This window comes from Exophiala bonariae (assembly GCF_035927105.1).
Source record: "Exophiala bonariae strain CCFEE 5792 chromosome Unknown scaffold_15, whole genome shotgun sequence".
In the NCBI taxonomy this organism is placed as follows: domain Eukaryota; kingdom Fungi; phylum Ascomycota; class Eurotiomycetes; order Chaetothyriales; family Herpotrichiellaceae; genus Exophiala; species Exophiala bonariae.
In genome coordinates this window covers 100,381-117,374 of record NW_027042490.1, presented here as the reverse complement: position 1 = coordinate 117,374, position 16,994 = coordinate 100,381, and the positions used below count along the sequence as shown (strand labels likewise).

The following is a 16,994-nucleotide window of genomic DNA, read 5'->3' as shown; positions in this document are numbered from 1 at the left end:
CAAGTTCATCAGGCTAATTCAGAGAGCTGGTTCGCGCAAGCCACATTCTTCGATGCAAAGCTGAAAGCCAAGTATCGATTTTGGCCTGCAGATGCATGTCCAGCCTGAATTATTCCCGGTGACCCTGCATCGATGGAAACCTTAGGCCGGTGAACCATGCTGTAATCAGCGACCTGGAATCTCTGATACAGACATGATGCTCCGCAGGGGGCGGGGGCGAGGGCGGGATTGAACCAAGAAGCCGACAAGCTTTCGGACGAGAACAAGCATTCAAAGGAAATATGAAATTTGCTTGTCACAGCTATATCAACAAACTATCCAGCGCTCGATAAGCAACAACCCAACCATGTTCGAGATGTGGACGATTCTACTGGACAGCTTAGACTTTGTGAATGCTACAACAGCTGATGACTTCTGCCTTCTCGCGGCATCTCTGTCCACACTCGCCCACTTGCCAAGTGATAATCGAATCACAAACAATCAACTCACAGCTTGCCCAAAGCCTAGACTCTCAAGCAAAGGTTAAGTAAAAAATCCAAACCTAAATTTGTCGATAGTTCACATGATCTTGGAACTCCAAACCTAGGTTTGCGACCCTAGGCTTGCCCAAATTATGCGGAGTTTGTAGCATTTGAGCCAGAAGTTAGGTCAAGATCAAGTGAAGATATGTGGAATCATTGCCAGTTACTCTAACCGTTCCTCTTCGGGTTCTGTGAACACTCTATCAAGGCAGATAACGAGTCAACTTAGCTCTTCCCAAACAGATCACCTCGGTGGTAATTGAGATGGCTGGTGCAACAGCGGGCTTCGCAAGTGACTCCGGCATGGCTCTTGGCCAGCTCATCTATGAGCTGACCAAACCACAACATCGACTAGGGGATGGCCACCGCTTAAGTGTGTTGATTATCATCAACAACGATACTGATTACACCCTACAACGATCCTACTCCGGATTCTCATACGGACAGTGGCATAATGGATCAAAGTATCCAGTGTCCGAAGGTCCAGTAACTATAGGACCCAGGAGCACTGGATTGTGCATGGCTGAGCAGAAAAAAGAAGGATCCATGAAAGGGATCACAGGGAATCTAGATTATCAAATCGTATCTGGAATTGACCAAAACCGCAGTCGATTTCTGAAAATGAGCTTCGACAACCCAAACTATTCATCGACAAACACATTCAGCGCGTCTACAGATGCTACAGAACTGACCATGGATTACAACAATCCACAAGGAACGGATGTCGATTTTGAGGTCTCGCTAACAGTGAGCGCTGAAAATCCTATTAAGGTTGAAGGTGCATATTTATCCGGGAGCCCTTCTGCTGTCGCACACGATGACGGCAAGCTCTATTGTTTCCATCGCGGACAGAATAATGATGACGGCCTCTGGTACTCCGTATATGAGCAGAGTGGGACCGGCAATTGGAATTGGCGGAACGAAAAAAACTGTGGGGATGCTAGGCTTTGCTACAGTCCAAGTGCGATATCATTCAAGGGCAAGATCTATGTTTTCTATCAAGGCACACAAAAGATTGGACAACTTTGGTATAGCGTGTTGTCATCAGACGGAACATGGTAAGCCCTTTGACTCACATGCAAGGACGGTCTTTACTTTCCACACGGAATCTTAGTGCATCACCATTGCTTACTGACTTCTCACAGTTCAGGGCCCAAGAGGATCGAAAACAGTGGAATGTCGTTCTCTCCGAGTGCTTGCGTTTATAGAGACAAAATTTACATCTTCTATCAGGGCTATGGCGAAAACGGGATAATCACCTACAATTCATCTAGTGATGCCCAGAACTGGGAAGGCGAGCACAAGGTGGAAAATAATACCATCTCTGAGTCACCATCCGTTGTTGTCCACCACGATAGGCTGGGTTGCTTTTACCAAGGTGCGAATTATAGTGGTGGACTATGGTCGTGTGACTTCAATGGGGTGACTTGGGAATCGCACGTCAATGTTGGGGAAACACTCCTCTCAGCAAGTCCCTCGGTCGTGTTTGACAAAGAGAAGGAGAGATTTTGCGTATTCCATCAGGCATCTGGCGGAGTCCACAAAATTTGGTGCAACAAATATGATTGGAAGGCAAACAAATGGTCTGGAGATCGCCCATACTTTCATCTATGGACATCGACCGGTCCTGGCGCAGTAATCTTCCAAGGCAAGATTTTTGTTTTCCATGAAGGAGGGGATCATACCCTATGGTACAAGCTTGTACCGTTGTGAGCGTTAAGTAGCGAGCTGGGTTTCTTACTCAAGACGCGGTACATGTGCAATATATCCATGCTTGGAATGCCCACAAAGATCCCTCCTTACAGCTCAGGAATAGCCAACGCATTGATAGTCAATCCTCGCCATCTCAACAGAACAAAGAACCACGGACCAAAGCAGTTAGTGCACGATTTCTCATAAGATTCTCTTTACTTCGTCAAACGGCGCCTGAGTCACTCCGTTCACGCCGTAGAGACCAGATTGCGCGTGTCACTATTCAATGTCGAACTCTTTCATCGTCTGTCTGATTCGTGATTTGGGTATCCGACCACACGCTTCCCATGAAGCTTCATGACTGGCCAGGGATAAGGTTAGTTGAAGATATCGTTCAGATCGATGGAGGTGTTTGACAACGTGTCACTCCTCTTCATGGGCAGAAGGTCTATGAGTCGTTCAAATTCCCCTAACTCAGGCGTATTAATTCCGACCGCCATGCATGCCTGCGGTTGCGGGCTCACCCAGATACTCAGTCGAGTAATGATGCCCAGGTTGCTCTCCGTTCCTATATCTCGTTGCGACGATGATAGATGCGATGGGTAGTAACTTGGTTGGTACGTTATTCAGAATTTAAATATATGATCGAGGCACTGAGGAGCTGACGGATCTAAGATGGTGTGAGAATTCGCTGGAATGTTTTGCATACCTCATAGAAAAGTCCTTGCTTTATATTGTCGTCAAAATGAGAAGCTAGGGAAGAAATTGGAGGTTGGGGACTAGATGCGAAAAGTTAGATACGACGCCCGAACGAGAGAGGAAGTAAAGCTTCGAGAGCTGAGACGAAGAAACTGGCAGGAGTGATGGAATTAGTACCACGGAGAGAATGATTTTGACAAACGTGGCTGGATACTACTCAGCTAGGTACCAGCATCGTCTATTCAGTAGTACATTTGGAACCCAACAAAGATCTCCGAACATAGCCTCGTCACCAAGTTGGCCGTAGTCGCGCTATTTATCCTGTGATAGTCATCATTAATATGACCTTCATGTATCTCGTGTTCCTCCGGTATAGCGTAAGTTTTTCAGGGGTTGGAGCTACCGATGGTTGTTTCAGCTGTAGGAACATGACTGTGATTGTTTATGACTAGGGGAGATCCATTCCCAAGGCCATTGCCCGGCAGTCTGCGCAACATTCTTGTTGTTTTGCTTATGATACCTGATCGGCAGTGCTTGCTTTAGAGGTCTGGATTATCCTAAGCTGGAAATGCGGTGCATTGAAGGATGTAAAAGGTTGTCCCTGAGAGCCGATGAATTTCATGTACAACCATGAGGAGTCATACGACGGACCATCAGACCAGGGACGAAGCCTGTATAGATCTTGGATCAAGAGCAGCACGAGGCTGTGCCAGTCTTGGCAAGGCTGTCATCTCATCAACCCCTGGTGGCTGCCTCTGAATGTCTTCACATTCAGGGTGTGATCTTTTAGGTCCGGCCGAAATGTGAAGGACATTACCCAGGTAGATAGTGAATCGAAAAATCTTTCACTACCATCTGCCATGTATTTCTCAACTTTTACTCGACCTGCTTCCTGCAGAGTCTTACATCAAAACAACCTTACCACCTCAACCAACCACCCGGCCATACTGAGATTATGTCTTCATCAGTAACAAATAAGGCACTTGTGCCCAGAGTAGAGCCATCCAAGTCCGACGAGAGCGAGCACTACATCCGGTATCTGATTATGCATGGCATCCGGTATCTCACCCAAAGCATGCCCAAGCGCAAGATCCTATTCCAACAATTCTTGCAACTCTTCACCGCAGCCTTTAAGGTCAAGAGCAAGTTCGGTAAGCACGGCTACATCTGGCAACTCGACTACCAGCTCATCGACTACCTGATCCCGCCGATCTATACAGGCTTCGTCCCTGGTCTGATGGTCCGTCGTATGACTCCTGATGGCAAGGAAGCCGTCCCCTTCAAATCAGATCAACCCCCGCCCAGCAGTCAAGTCGTGTGCATCGTGTCGGAGGAGCTTGATGAGGACTACACCATCCGTCTCATCGCCAAGTTCCTCTTCATGGAATTATTGCAAAGCTATGATCCTAAATGGCCCGAGTGGAATGGCATGCCGTCTGGAGAGATCTTACCCGTGTTGATTGGCAAGATCGAACTCATCGGCCTGTATAAAAGTGGCGCCAGTCTCCCTGCTTATGTCGTGCAGCGGTTGAGAAAGGAGGTCGCGACGCCTAGGATTCATTCAAATCTACTCATTGCTTATGAGTGTGATTGTCCGGAACACTTTCGTCCTTCCCCTAGTGAGTTGTTCTCTTTATTCCGATCTGGCCTGTCTTCATTCTGTTCTTTAATTCGAGAAGTTCGTGAACTAACACCATCTCGATAGGCTTTCCAACCATCGAGTCTAGAAACGCACCGCGACGGGCAAAGAGAGTCAAGGTGCACGAGTTCAAAAATCACCGAACCCAAGGAGGCAAGCAAGCACTATTCCTTACTTTACCTCCACATTCAAATCCAATTCTTCCGTCTCAAGCTAATTCCAAGATTCAACAGAAGTCGACAAATGCTACCTCTGCAGCCACTTGTCACCACAAAACCGCAAGCTCGAACCCGAAGCCTACATCCTGCGAGACCGCATCCTCCTCGTCCGCGGCGCCGACCCGGCCCACAAGCCCATAACCACCAATCTAATAGATAAATTCGACCTGAACCGCGCGCGTCAACGCCTGATCTCCGGCGACTTGGACCCGCTAGGAACCATAGGATTGCGTCTGACTGCGACAGATGCCACATGGAATAATCAGATTAAAGCGCTGGAGTTCACCACATATGCGCTGGACCATGCTGGCTTTGATGTCAGTTTGTGGCGTGCGGTAGGAAAGTTGATGGATCGCGAGAACTTTGAGTCCTTCCTGGCTGCTCATTTGGGGAGTTCTGGAGAGGAATTTAACCAAGAGGTGACTGGGACGGAAGGTGGAAAATTCTGGGATACCGGCAGTGAAGATGGAGAAGGACAGAGCAAAGGCAAGAAAAAGGACAAGGCGAAAGAAGTCCACCATGTCCGCTACTTTGAAAATCAACTGGCGGTCCATGTGCATAATTACGCCACCGCTCACAAACAGGGGACCGGGCGTGAGCTGCATGATGATCTGCCTAAAGATCCACCAAAGGACGAGTCATGACATCCTCCATGAGGTCTACGGGATGACTGAATTGTACGACATGATATGACAAAACACTGCATGATATGAGAATCGATGGTGGCACGAGATAAAATGACTAGTATTGATAGCCCCGGAGGAAGGTGGCTACAGCTTTGCTCTATGTACGTGTATTGAACAGCCTGGCAGCGAATAGTGTGATATTTGGAATTCCATACAGATTGGATTCCTCCTGAGTGTCGTTTGTACCACAAGCATTCGATTCGTACACACATTGTCTTCTGGCAGATCAAGAGTGGTATCGCATTAGGTCGAGCTTTCGATCTCTGTACTACATGGGGCATTGACTGCATCACAGCCATCTCCCAGAATGGAGGCGTCTGTCCTGTCTCCGTGATCAAATTATACTCGGAATTCATGGACTAGCACATCACAGTCAACCCTCAGGAACCAATCATTTGTCCGGTGAACAAATATAAGTCCCTGTCCAGCCTCTTCCTCATCTCCCAAAAACCTTCAACTCCAGATATCTCGCGGGCAGATACACGAGCGCCGTCACGACAAAAGCAAACTCATTCGCGACATCCCCGCCATAATCCCCGATCAACTTGCCTAAGGGGCCCACATACCAGGTCTGCACCATTCCCATGACCCAGGCAACAATGGCCAATCCAAAGGCACACGCGGCTGCAATCCCATGCGGCAATCTGCTCGGATCGTTCCAGCCCTCGAGATCATAGTTCTCAAAGCGACCCTTCCGGAACACCACGTGCTCGCTGAATAGGATCACGAAGTAGCTGGTACACCAGTAGCCGAGCAGGCTCAGGAAGTTCTGCAGGTAGGTGTTGAGTTTCTGGCGGCCGCCGAGGGCGAGGCCCAGGATCGCCGCGAAGCAGACGAACGTCCAGATGAAGCGGGGGACGCGGGCGAAGGGCCGGCTGAACTGCTGGCACGAGATGGCCGAGCTGTAGATGCTGATGATGTTGGTGTTGATGCCGGAGAGGACGAGCAGGGTCAGCAGCAGTTTCGCGAAGCCCCGGGGATACAGCATGTCTTGGATGAGGAAACCGAGTCCCTCGTTCTCGTAGGCGTCTTTCCATTCGGGCCGGTTGTTGAGTGCCGAGGCGACGACGCAGCCTGCTAGCATGCCGATGGAGGTGGGGATCGCGATGCCGAACGAGGTCATCAGGAAGACTTTCACACGCGAGACCTGGGTGGGATAGTGCACGTAGTAGTCGGATGCCATGGTGCACCACGAGGCAGAACTGCCGTAGATGATGGCGAGGAGGGAGAGGACGGTGCCTGAAAGGGTGGTGCCGGTGACGGAGGCGGGGGTCGTGTTGTCGGCGTATTTTCCCGTCTCGCCGAAGATGATCATGAAGATGACGAAGTAGATCAGCCAGGCGTATCGCTCGTAGACGAGGATTGCGTTGAGGCCGACGAAGCTGATGATAAGTGCAACTACTGCGATCACAATGATCCCCACGACGAGGGAGATGTGGCCGTCTGCCACTGCCGTCAGGGCCAGTCCGCCCGTGATGCACGACACGGCCGCCCAGCCAACCTGCTGCACAGCGTTGAGCGCCGCGATCAGCTTGTTCGGCCACCAGCCGAAACTGAAGCGCGTGACGGAGATCTGGCGCAGGCCTGTGGCGGCGCCGAAGGTTGCGGCGTAGCCGGTCACGCAGCCGCCGAGCAAAGAGCCGAAGATGGTGATGAGGATCGCCTGTTTCAGGCTCAGTCCGAATTCCCAGCCCAGGAACCCCGTCGCGAAGCACGACGTGTTCATCGTCCCAGATGCCCAGAGCAGAGCCATGGTCAGCTCTTCGTGCCAGCGCACAGGCCGTTTGTCTTCGGGGCGTTTCCGCTCGATTGCTTCTGATTCAATGCCGAGTTTGGCATCCATGCGGGCTTCGAAGCGGCGGAGTTGCGAGAACGGGCCATTGCTGGGTCGGATGGCTGTGTCGTTGTAGAGCAGCGTTGGGGATGCTTTGCCGCTGGAGTCACCGTCGATGGGGATGTTGTGTAGGTCCTTTTCATCGCTGGGATTGACAGTCGATGCTTGCGTGTGGCCGTGGCGATGTGTGCCTGGCTGCTTTTCCTCATCGTAGATTGCTGCCATGGTTGGTTGAGTGATCCTGGATTTCGAACCCGAGAGCCGAAATATTAATACTCAAGCGAGGATTAGGTTCGGAAAAGTAAAAGGCAGAGGAATTGGTTGTTGAATATATATGTAAAACAAGCTGGGAAATGATAAAAGCTCTCTCTCAAGAAGTGCGGGGCTTGCCACATGATGGTCAGCCGATAGATAACGATCCCGTTGGCTGGAGAGATCCAGGGTAGCATTCGAGAAATCGGTCGTATCGGACGAGCTCCACTCAAGGTGCTTACTTGGCTTAAGCCTCGGTTAAACTCATGATGGTTTGATGCTTAATGATTGAGCTTGATCAGGAGTGGCCAATTGTATGTGGACAGCTGGGTTGTCTGAATCTCTATCTTTCGCGGTCGTGTGCGTGTCTTGCGTACGTCCTTCCTTTTCTGGCGGTTGGTTCCTGGCGAGACTTTTTACCTGGTTGGTCTTTGAACATCCTAAGGTGAATGGTCAGACTGCTAAAACTTCGAATCAGCCATGATCATTCTGCTTGTTCATGAGTTGGAAAGGGGGGCAATTTCGATCAATGAAGATATCAAGGGAAGAACTTTTTACAAAGTTTACTATTGATACACATGGAAGCCGTTCGTCTAGTCGCTCCTACGGTGAAGGACCAAGTGGAAAGAAACCTGGCCTCTACTTAAGGTCTGGATGAGTTTTCAAACGCGCTGGTTGGTTAAAAGTGCCGGCCGAGGGAGCTTGTGTCCCGCCCGAATTACTAAGGCCCATAAACACCGACTAAAGTTCGTCATAGCCATTTGAAAAACCGAAATCTTTTACAGCTTGTGCTGGGAGTTTATAATCACGCACTGTGGTTATGGAGGTGTACAAAAATTGATTGAAACTTGCGAACGACAAGGGAGTGTAGTTGTCTTGAGTAGTAGGCTAACGCAGGATAACGAAAACACACGTTTGCGCGAGCTCTGGCAGATTCGACCACTGTTAAGCAATTTTTATCTCCAAGGGGGTCCTCCGCATCAACACTCCATCTCCAGGAGCTGCACGTTATCAAAGCGTGCTCCGTTTTCATCAAATTTGATCAACAAGAGAGTTTAAACCTAAAAGTTTGGAGAGCACTGCTGCCGCACAGTGTTTCCGATCACGCAAAGGGAGGCGCTTCGAGCTCAAAAAGATCTCGTCCTGTCCGAGAGGGCGAGGGCGACAGCCTTGCGAACTGCGTACGTGGTGGAGTTACGCTTTCGACTGTGGATGAAGGTGTCAGGTTCTTTCGCACGCTACCGGACCTTGACAATTCGGGATTTGAAACCGATGGCCTCGGGGCTTGTCGTGGCAGGACAACACGAGGAAATCCGCTGATCAATTGGGGCTTCGGCATGTGGCTGTGTGCCTCACCAAGATGAAGAGATATGGCAGTCGTGATGTCTTGACTTTGCAAATAGAAAGTGACGCCGATTTCGAAAGGTACGGGGTTTGGCTCGATGGGTGACACGATGAGGTCAAGTAATTCATCTCCGATTGGGACAGATACCCATTTTGGCTCCGCAGCATTTGTGAATATCTTGAAATGTCGATTTTTTGGAGCTATTTCCTTTAGACCGCGCGCCAGCTTGGCAAGACTGCCCTCCGGGCTAACCGTGCGAGGAAAGCGGCACTTGATTGTACCGTGGATAACAATACCAGGAGCTTGAAGTTTCTCCGAGCCCGTTACTTCGAAGTAGAAAAGTGTTGCAGTCATCTGCATGGCAATTTCGTCAAGTTTTTGGGAATGTTGTTGAGTATCGCTGGCGAAGTATTGATTTGTTCTATTCTCCAAATCATCCATCTTGTCAACATGATCCAACTCAATCTTGTCACCACTGAAGGGCACGTTGAGCCGGTGAAACCTCATTGATGTGTTGTTATTGTTGGGAAGAACGCCTTGAACATAGTTCTCCCACACCCTCTCGCAATCAAGGCATTGCGCGACGGCGTCCACTCCAATATGGATAAAGGTCTTGACGCCGTCTATCACGCCGGCCCCGTATCGTGGCCCAGGATCATGTTTCTGCCTGGCAGCTTTAGCTTCCGGGAAAATGCCTGTCCCCACTGATAGGGCGATGTCCGGCAGATGAAGAAGCTCTGATGCTTCTGGCCAGATGTTCCGACGTTCGTCATCCGCAGCAAATATCGGGTTGTTGAGCTTCAGTGCTCCATCCCAATAAGTGTGACGATTAGAATCCTTATGAAAGGCTTTGAAGAATCCAGGTGCTGCCGAAGTTGCTCGCGCGGCTTCCCATACCGCAAGCTCTTGCTCGGGTCTCTCAAAGCGCTGAAACATGTGGAGACTTTCGGTGCGTTGCTTTCGATTATAATTTGCCAGCACCCGAGCATCATCATTGGTGTCTGTCGTTGTTACCGCGACCTTGCACTTGGATAGAGATGCAGTCCGACGGCCTCCAAAGAGTAGGTCATCGCCAAAAGCTGGACGAAGGCTGTTTTCGAGGCCATCGGTGAGATATCGGGACTGATATTTCATCATGATCCACTTTCCAATGATGGGTATGTCTACGCCCGGACGCGGTGTGAAGGCTGCAGTGGCGAAGCCCTTGAACATAGCAGTAGCTTCAGAAACATGCATGTTCCTTTCGCCGAGAGCTAAAGCTACAATGCCACCACCACTGTGACCAGTCAGCAACGGATGAGGGCTCTATGGGCTGGTGGAAACTTCCCTAGTGCCAACAATGAGGTCGAAAAATTCCTGTACAGGAATGCCGAAGCCTATACGGTCCTCAAGAAGCCTTAGAATCGTTAATTCGACGATGGCTCGAATACCGCCGCTGTCAAGTCAGTCGTTGCTCATGTGTGGAATTGTATGACGCACCCATCCAGAGTGAGGATGCGAACACCAGCGGTGGAAGGTTTCACAGAGATCTCACAGGATAATCCTAGTTTTTGCAGGCAGATCGGGCAAGTGTGCAGCACGTGGATCGTATCCCAATGGTGCTCTGCTGCTGCTACGAAGCACTCCTCGCATATGGTGTGTCCACATGGCAGAGAGTGCATTGGGATATCGAATAAGCAGCACAGGCAAATGAAGTGGCTTGCTAGCCGTGGCTCCGACCGCAGAAAGTGGCCATGTCGCCGAAGCACTATGTCTTTATGCAAGGCAAATGCAGTGCGTTTCTCATCGACAGACTCGCGCTTACCACTCGCCGCCCGTTGGCTGTCGTCTATGTACCGAAAGAGCTGCTGGAAGATTCTCATCACATAGGTTTGAAATATTTCGTCCACATTTGAAGACTGTGAGCTCTCGTAACTCCCACTCCAGATCTTGCCAGATGCAAGTTGGTGTCCCTTCGTGCTGTGGGTAGTTCGGACAATGACACATCTTTGTTTAAGTGTCGGATGAATCGCTTCACATGGCCATGCTTCGGCGAAAAGGTCCTTCAATGCCGCTTTGACCTGTGGCTCATAGTCCGGAAACAGCGTCTCGGGTGATCCTGAGTGCTCGTCAGCATTGTATCTTGACTGTGTCTACATGCCTATCAGCATTAGCAACAAGCACCTACCTGGCCGCTCCTTTCGCACGGCATTGAGAGCGATGCATGATCCGACGATTGGACCAACATTGTTCAGCAGTTGATTGGCTTTTGACTCTCGGCGGGAATGTAAATAGCATCTGAATAGGGAAAGGATTGGGTTTTGTCCCTGTGCAGGCTCGCTGAAATTATGGAACGCCTGGACAAAGTCGAAAGGTAAGTCTAAAGTCTCGGAAAAGTGCCCATAGGCAATTTGAAGATACGGGTTAAATTGCAATGATGATAGCAGCAGCCGAGCACTCTGACGTTTTCTCTTGCTGCTTTCCACTGCTCTCCGGATCTCACCTAATAGCACTTTATACTGTCGATGGACTTGGCCAGGCCAGCCTTTGTCTGGAATCAGCACGATTCGGATATCGCTGTAGTAAGCTTTAATAAGCTCTTTAGTCGTGTGAATGTCTAGTCGGTGCTTGTCTAGCCAGAATCTGTGCCACGTATTGAAATGGGGATTTTGGAAGACAGCGCTTTCCAGATCGCGAAGCAGACTGTCTGTCGCGTAGTCGACCTTGAGCATTATGTCGTCCGTCTTGCTGTTATCAGCGGCATTAATGACAATGATCGCGTAAGGTAGCATTGGCTGATTGGACGACTTCTCAACAGCGGTTGCAGCCCAACGGATCAGTCGGCCAATTTCATTTTCCAGAGAACTGCCTTAGTATCAGTAGTTGAATCAACTTTCCGCAGATCTTCCATACTTAACATTACGCATAACGTGCACGATCACGTCACTGAAGGTGTACAGCAAGCGTGGATATAGGTTTTCAACAATAAACTGGCGGTCACTATTCTCTCCAGAAGCCCACTTGATCGGTCTAGTGAAACCTCTCGTGTTCTTGTCGCATCCCCTAATCCAGCCTTTCTCTGTTTGATCTGATGGCTCGATAGGAGAGTATGGCGAGTACCCGTATGCAGGGGGACTGGAGTGAAACTCTGTGGTATTGAGGGATAGATTTGACGGTGGCCGAGGGCCGGTCTGAGCCCGCCCCGGTGCCAGATGTGAATATACCCTAGATAAAGGAGGTCGCAAAGAAGGGCTCTGCCGTCCACTTGTCGAAGGGGACTCAGGGCTCGAGCCTCGGTCCTGTCTCGAACCTCGTTGCGATCCTCGAGGCCGGGAGTCCTTCCGATGCTGCCTCGCGGACACTGCTCGTTCTGAAGCGGGCGCACAACTGCCGCCTCCTAAGCCCTCACAATCTGCGAAGAGAAGTGGACGTGGACCGTAAAGAGACGCGTGATCCCAGTAGAGATGGACCTCTCCACTTGTTGGTATCGCACGTTGTTTCGCGAGGCCAACAACAGGGGTTTGAAGTTGCTGAGCTCCTTCAGACGACCCGAAGTCTCGGATTAGTGCTTTGACAATCGTACTCTTACCAGCACCAGTTGGACCAACGAAGGAGATCAGACTAGGATGCTGCTGAGTTCTCATGGGTGGGTGTGATTGTCCGAGAAATTCTTCATATCGTCCCCAATCATGAAACTGCAGCTGTCCAGCTTCATCGGGCAACACGCCAAACCATTTGGTTTGCTCATCTTCGAAGTGCAGCTGCGCTTGCTTGTGATCATCGTCGGGAGGATCAATGATTGACAGAATCCTGTCGACCAAGTTTGGATCGGTCTTCTCATGAGGCACGCCATGCATGGACCTTTGGCCTGCGTCATGGAGCGGCTGCTCCTCCCAGTGCGGAACGCAGTATTTATACGCGCATGCGGGGCAGAATGACACAAAATGCTGGTTAGCCTTGCAGCGTTGGCAATAAGCATACGAAGAATCTGGACTTGGCGTTTTTGACCGCTGTGAGTGCGCATGCGGAAGCTCCAGCGAGTTGTGGCGCACGTGTGGTTGATGTCCAGCATCAGTGCCCTTGGCGAGGCTTTCCGATGATCGACTACCTGTTTCTTCTCGACCTCGAAAGTCTTGATGGTTGGTGTCTACCGAGACCACGAATTGCTGAGAAGAATGATGAGCATCTTCAAGTGGATGATTGTCCACTGTCACGGAAGGAACGCGGTAATGTCCTGCACCTTGCTGACGGTCGTCAATGAGATTTGGAGAAGTAGTGCTCGACGAATGAGTTCTGTGAAACTCGCCTCTAGAGTGTCCGCGAACCCTCGAGTGTTCATGCGACGCAGTACTATATCGTTGTGTAGATTGAGCTATGGCCTGCAACACACTAAGTCGCTGATCATGCATATCCATTGATGAGCTCCGCCTTGGGATGGATGGACAACCTCTCACAGGGATAGTGTGGCCACCAACAGGAGAATTCGACGGAGTAACAGCTCCAGACGGAGTCCTGTCGATTCAGCAGTAGTCTCCAACTTTGGGGCGTACATACCATGAACAATGGGGATTGATGTGTTCAGTACTGGAAGGCTGATAGAATGGACCATTTGCACACAGGAATGTATCCTGAAAGTGTTACTCATTGCTGTCTTGCCCAATATTTGTAATGCTTACCGCACTTCTTGATCTGGACATGTCTACTGATGCAACCTCGTTGTGGCATTCTCCTGGGTCGCGGTCGAAGGCATTGTTGCCACTAGACCATTCTACTGACAGTTTTGGGGGTTGCAGAGGGGATCTATGCCGCTGGACTTGGGCTGGGGTCTTGGCATCGCAGCCTCTTGTCTGTGACTGCGGAAGGTGTTTTGCTGGTGCTGTCTCCGGTTCCCGAGCCAGCGACGAGTAGCTTTCGAATGTTACAGCTTCTGGATAGTGGGTAGGGACATGGACACCATCGCCAGGAAGCTCAACTGCGAACTGTGGGTAATCACGGCAATTGCCCTGAGTATTCGTGCGGAAAAATTGAGTGCTTCTGTGTTGAGCCATGATTTGATGAAGCAAAAGCAGTCAGTAGTAGGCTTCACGTAGTAAAAAGGAAGAGTAGGCTCAAAGAAGAATACACGGCGAAGGGATGCACTTCATCGTCGTGGCGACAAGGCAATAGTAAGGTGGTGAGCGGGGTCGACATCTCTTATCGACCGTATGCTGGGGGCCAGGTGCTTGTAGCTGAAAGTGGGAGCTGCAAAGTATGGCCTATTAGAACTTGGTGCGATGGACTCCAGTTTGCTCAGGGCTAGAACTGCGTGTTCAATATCTTGTGTCTGCTCTTCAGGCGAATGAATCTTGTGGCCGCCTCGCCAAATGCCTCGTCATGCATATACGATGACAGCCTGGCCAATGAAACGCGCCTGCAGCAATTCAGGGTGCGAGACCTTATACGACCCATTTGGAACTTCAAAATCTCAGCCTGATTGTCCAACTCAATGCTAAAGACACACTGTAAGCGACGAGGGAGGTGACCGAGACAGGAAGGGGAGGTGCACCACCTTAAGATCACGGATGAAAAACAGAGACTCTGAACCAGGCGGTTCCGTAGCAATTCTTGACGTAAAGAAAGCAGCAGAGGCTGGAATGACGACGTCGCTGTGCATCGATTGACCCCGCTGCTGGTTAGGAATCCTTGCCAATGTTCGTATGCGCATCAACCTCGTACCCTTGACCAGTACACGATTTGACTAAATGTAGGACAATCGCGATATCAGATTCGTGTGGGGAGGAGTCAGACGTAGGTTCTACTACACGGGAGACCAGATGAAAAGCGGCTCCGGCCACAAATATATACGTGATTGTCGACTCTCCCTTGTCCAGTTTCTCCTTCCCGTTGCTCAGGACTAATCTACCTAGGTACTTAGGGTAGGTAATTAGTGAAGGCTAGCTGTGTAAAGTGGCCATACGCTTCCGTCTAAAGCAGCAACATGTCCCTAACATAAAACTCACGATTAACCAGCAATCAAAGAGCTTGGACTTCGATAAACGACCAACCTCGAAACAGCTGTGGTTAAGCGCAGCACCTAGTCTTGCATAATGAGGGCAACTCTCGTTCGACTCAACATCACGCGCCTAACATTATTCACGCGAGTCAACTGCGGACTGTGTGATACAGCCAAAACCCGCATTCAGGAGTTCCAAAAAAGGAGACCAAAAATTGACTACTCAGAAATCGACATCTCAGCCCCGGGACAGGATAAATGGCGGAATGTCTACGATTTTGATGTTCCTGTTCTACACATTGACAAAAACTTGGGTCAAGCCGATACGACGACTCTAGAGGCTGCGAAGAAACTCATGCACCGTTTCACTGTGGAAGAGATCGAATCGGCAGTTGCTGAAGTCGAGAAGAGCACGTCTTGAGTCTCCCATGCCACCAAAGTCCATCTTTTCTTATATCATCAAGCGCTCTACTCCTTTTGCTGTCCCGATATGATATTCGCAGCTCCATATGCAGCTCCTTTCACCGCCTGTGCTGCAGCATGGCCATATGAGCCCTTGGCTTTTGATAGCGACTCGGCCATGAAAACGGGAATAGCGGTCATGTCGTTGACGACGGAGATCTAATCCCGTAGATGGTTAGCTACTGTTTGTTCGTCTTCCATTCTCAAATCTGTCAACTCACCATCTGGAACCCTTGATCGGCGTATCTTCTGGCAAAGTCACCGTTGGGGCAGTATATTCCCGACTTCTTGCCTGCGTCCCGTGCAGCCTTCAAGATTCTAGCTATCGCCGCCTTCAACTCATCGGAGAAATCACCCGTGACGGGATGTCCGATATTGTTGCCCAGATCCCACGGTCCGATAAAGAGAACATCAATGCCATCGACTTTGGCAATTTCCTCAACCTGTATGTGGTGCAACGAGACCAAGTCAGCCAAGATGTTCGCTCACAAATTGCAACTTTAACCTGCAAGAATCACTTACCACGTCCAATGCCTCCTTCGTCTCAATTTGCACAATCGTCAAAAGATGATCATTGGCATTCTTCATATAATCAAATCCAGTAAGGTCGCCCTTGATGTCAAAGGCGCCCATGGAGAAAGGACTGCCAAATCCTCTCTTTCCGACCGGAGGGAACTTGGCACTCTGCACCAACTTCCTCGCATCCTCAACGCTGTATAACAGTGGAACAATAATACCATGTGCACCAGCATCAAGCGCACGTTTCACCATCCAGCCCTCATTCGCCGGAATGCGCACGATCGGCGACACGCCCACCGACGCAATAGCATGGACCGACTCGTGCATTTCATTATCTGGTGCGGGGGTTTTCTTGGTCAGCGCATTCTATTCCACTCGCATATACGGGCATGTATGTTCATGTCTTTCAACACATGTATTTCAAAACTCACCAGCAATGTTTCCATGCTCCGTGTCGATGCAAATCCAATCAAACCCGGAGCGCGCAATCGCTCGTGAGAGATGTGTTCCCGGCAGCATCTGCCATGCACCGAACGATAGGCCTGACCCATTGTTCAGCGCTTTCAGAAGCGCGTTGGAGTTCTTCATGACGCTCGCCATCGTCTCTGTCGTTTGCCGGTTCGGAGGTTCTGAGGAGTATGGTAGGGGGGCTTGATGGGCTCAATGGAAGTATTTCAAAGACTGATGTGGTTTATGTGCTGGTACTTCTTACGCAAGTGTAGATGGGCAATTACAAGTTCAGTAGGAGAAGAGGGAATGCAAGGAAAGCCGAACGGCAGACAAGTTATCACGATCGAGTTGGAGTAGAGAACCCCGAAGTCGGTTGGTCGGTATTATTTTATTTTTCTCTCGGAAGGGCGTCGTATGTAGCAACGCAAATAACAACAGCCACACGGATTACATCTGGTTCTGTTTTCGCCAGTCTAGATGCCCCAAGAGGAACCTCCCCTCCCTCTACCAGCGGCTACCTGGACTCACCACCTATTGCCACAATACCCGCCCGCACTCGCAGTGTCCTGTACATCCGGTTGTACATTTTCCCAGTGAAAAGGAAAAGGAACAAGGAAACCCCACGGCGCGGGGTAACGATGAGCGAAACCCAGTAGACTTCCTGATCCCCCTCCGGCTCGCCAGGAGTCGTGCCGAGGTGGACGCT

At 50.2% G+C, this 16,994-nt stretch overlaps 6 protein-coding genes across 6 annotated transcripts; 3 read left to right on the top strand and 3 right to left on the bottom strand.

The window, feature by feature from the left end:
- Positions 1-785: 785 nt before the first annotated feature.
- LTR84_003015 (uncharacterized protein) lies at positions 786-2,234 on the top strand (the record flags this gene model as incomplete). Its single annotated transcript, XM_064846610.1, has 2 exons — positions 786-1,579; positions 1,667-2,234. 2 exons carry the CDS (start codon positions 786-788, stop codon positions 2,232-2,234), a joined length of 1,362 nt encoding a protein of 453 aa, XP_064705590.1.
- A 1,633-nt stretch (positions 2,235-3,867) lies between these two features.
- LTR84_003014 (uncharacterized protein) lies at positions 3,868-5,413 on the top strand (the record flags this gene model as incomplete). The annotated part of the gene is made up of 2 exons (XM_064846609.1): positions 3,868-4,531; positions 4,785-5,413. The coding sequence occupies 2 exons, from the start codon at positions 3,868-3,870 to the stop codon at positions 5,411-5,413; spliced, it is 1,293 nt and encodes a 430-aa protein (XP_064705589.1).
- Positions 5,414-5,891: 478 nt separating this feature from the next.
- LTR84_003013 (uncharacterized protein) lies at positions 5,892-7,514 on the bottom strand (the record flags this gene model as incomplete). The annotated part of the gene is made up of 1 exon (XM_064846608.1): positions 5,892-7,514. The coding sequence occupies one exon, from the start codon at positions 7,512-7,514 to the stop codon at positions 5,892-5,894; it is 1,623 nt and encodes a 540-aa protein (XP_064705588.1).
- Positions 7,515-8,643: 1,129 nt separating this feature from the next.
- On the bottom strand, positions 8,644-13,913 carry LTR84_003012 (uncharacterized protein; the record flags this gene model as incomplete). The annotated part of the gene is made up of 6 exons (XM_064846607.1): positions 8,644-10,162; positions 10,606-10,984; positions 11,054-11,730; positions 11,779-13,377; positions 13,420-13,493; positions 13,542-13,913. 6 exons carry the CDS (start codon positions 13,911-13,913, stop codon positions 8,644-8,646), a joined length of 4,620 nt encoding a protein of 1,539 aa, XP_064705587.1.
- Positions 13,914-14,951: 1,038 nt separating this feature from the next.
- On the top strand, positions 14,952-15,278 carry LTR84_003011 (uncharacterized protein; the record flags this gene model as incomplete). Its single annotated transcript, XM_064846606.1, has 1 exon — positions 14,952-15,278. One exon carries the CDS (start codon positions 14,952-14,954, stop codon positions 15,276-15,278), a length of 327 nt encoding a protein of 108 aa, XP_064705586.1.
- Positions 15,279-15,325: 47 nt separating this feature from the next.
- LTR84_003010 (uncharacterized protein) lies at positions 15,326-16,438 on the bottom strand (the record flags this gene model as incomplete). Its single annotated transcript, XM_064846605.1, has 4 exons — positions 15,326-15,478; positions 15,541-15,762; positions 15,842-16,173; positions 16,270-16,438. The coding sequence occupies 4 exons, from the start codon at positions 16,436-16,438 to the stop codon at positions 15,326-15,328; spliced, it is 876 nt and encodes a 291-aa protein (XP_064705585.1).
- Positions 16,439-16,994: the final 556 nt, after the last annotated feature.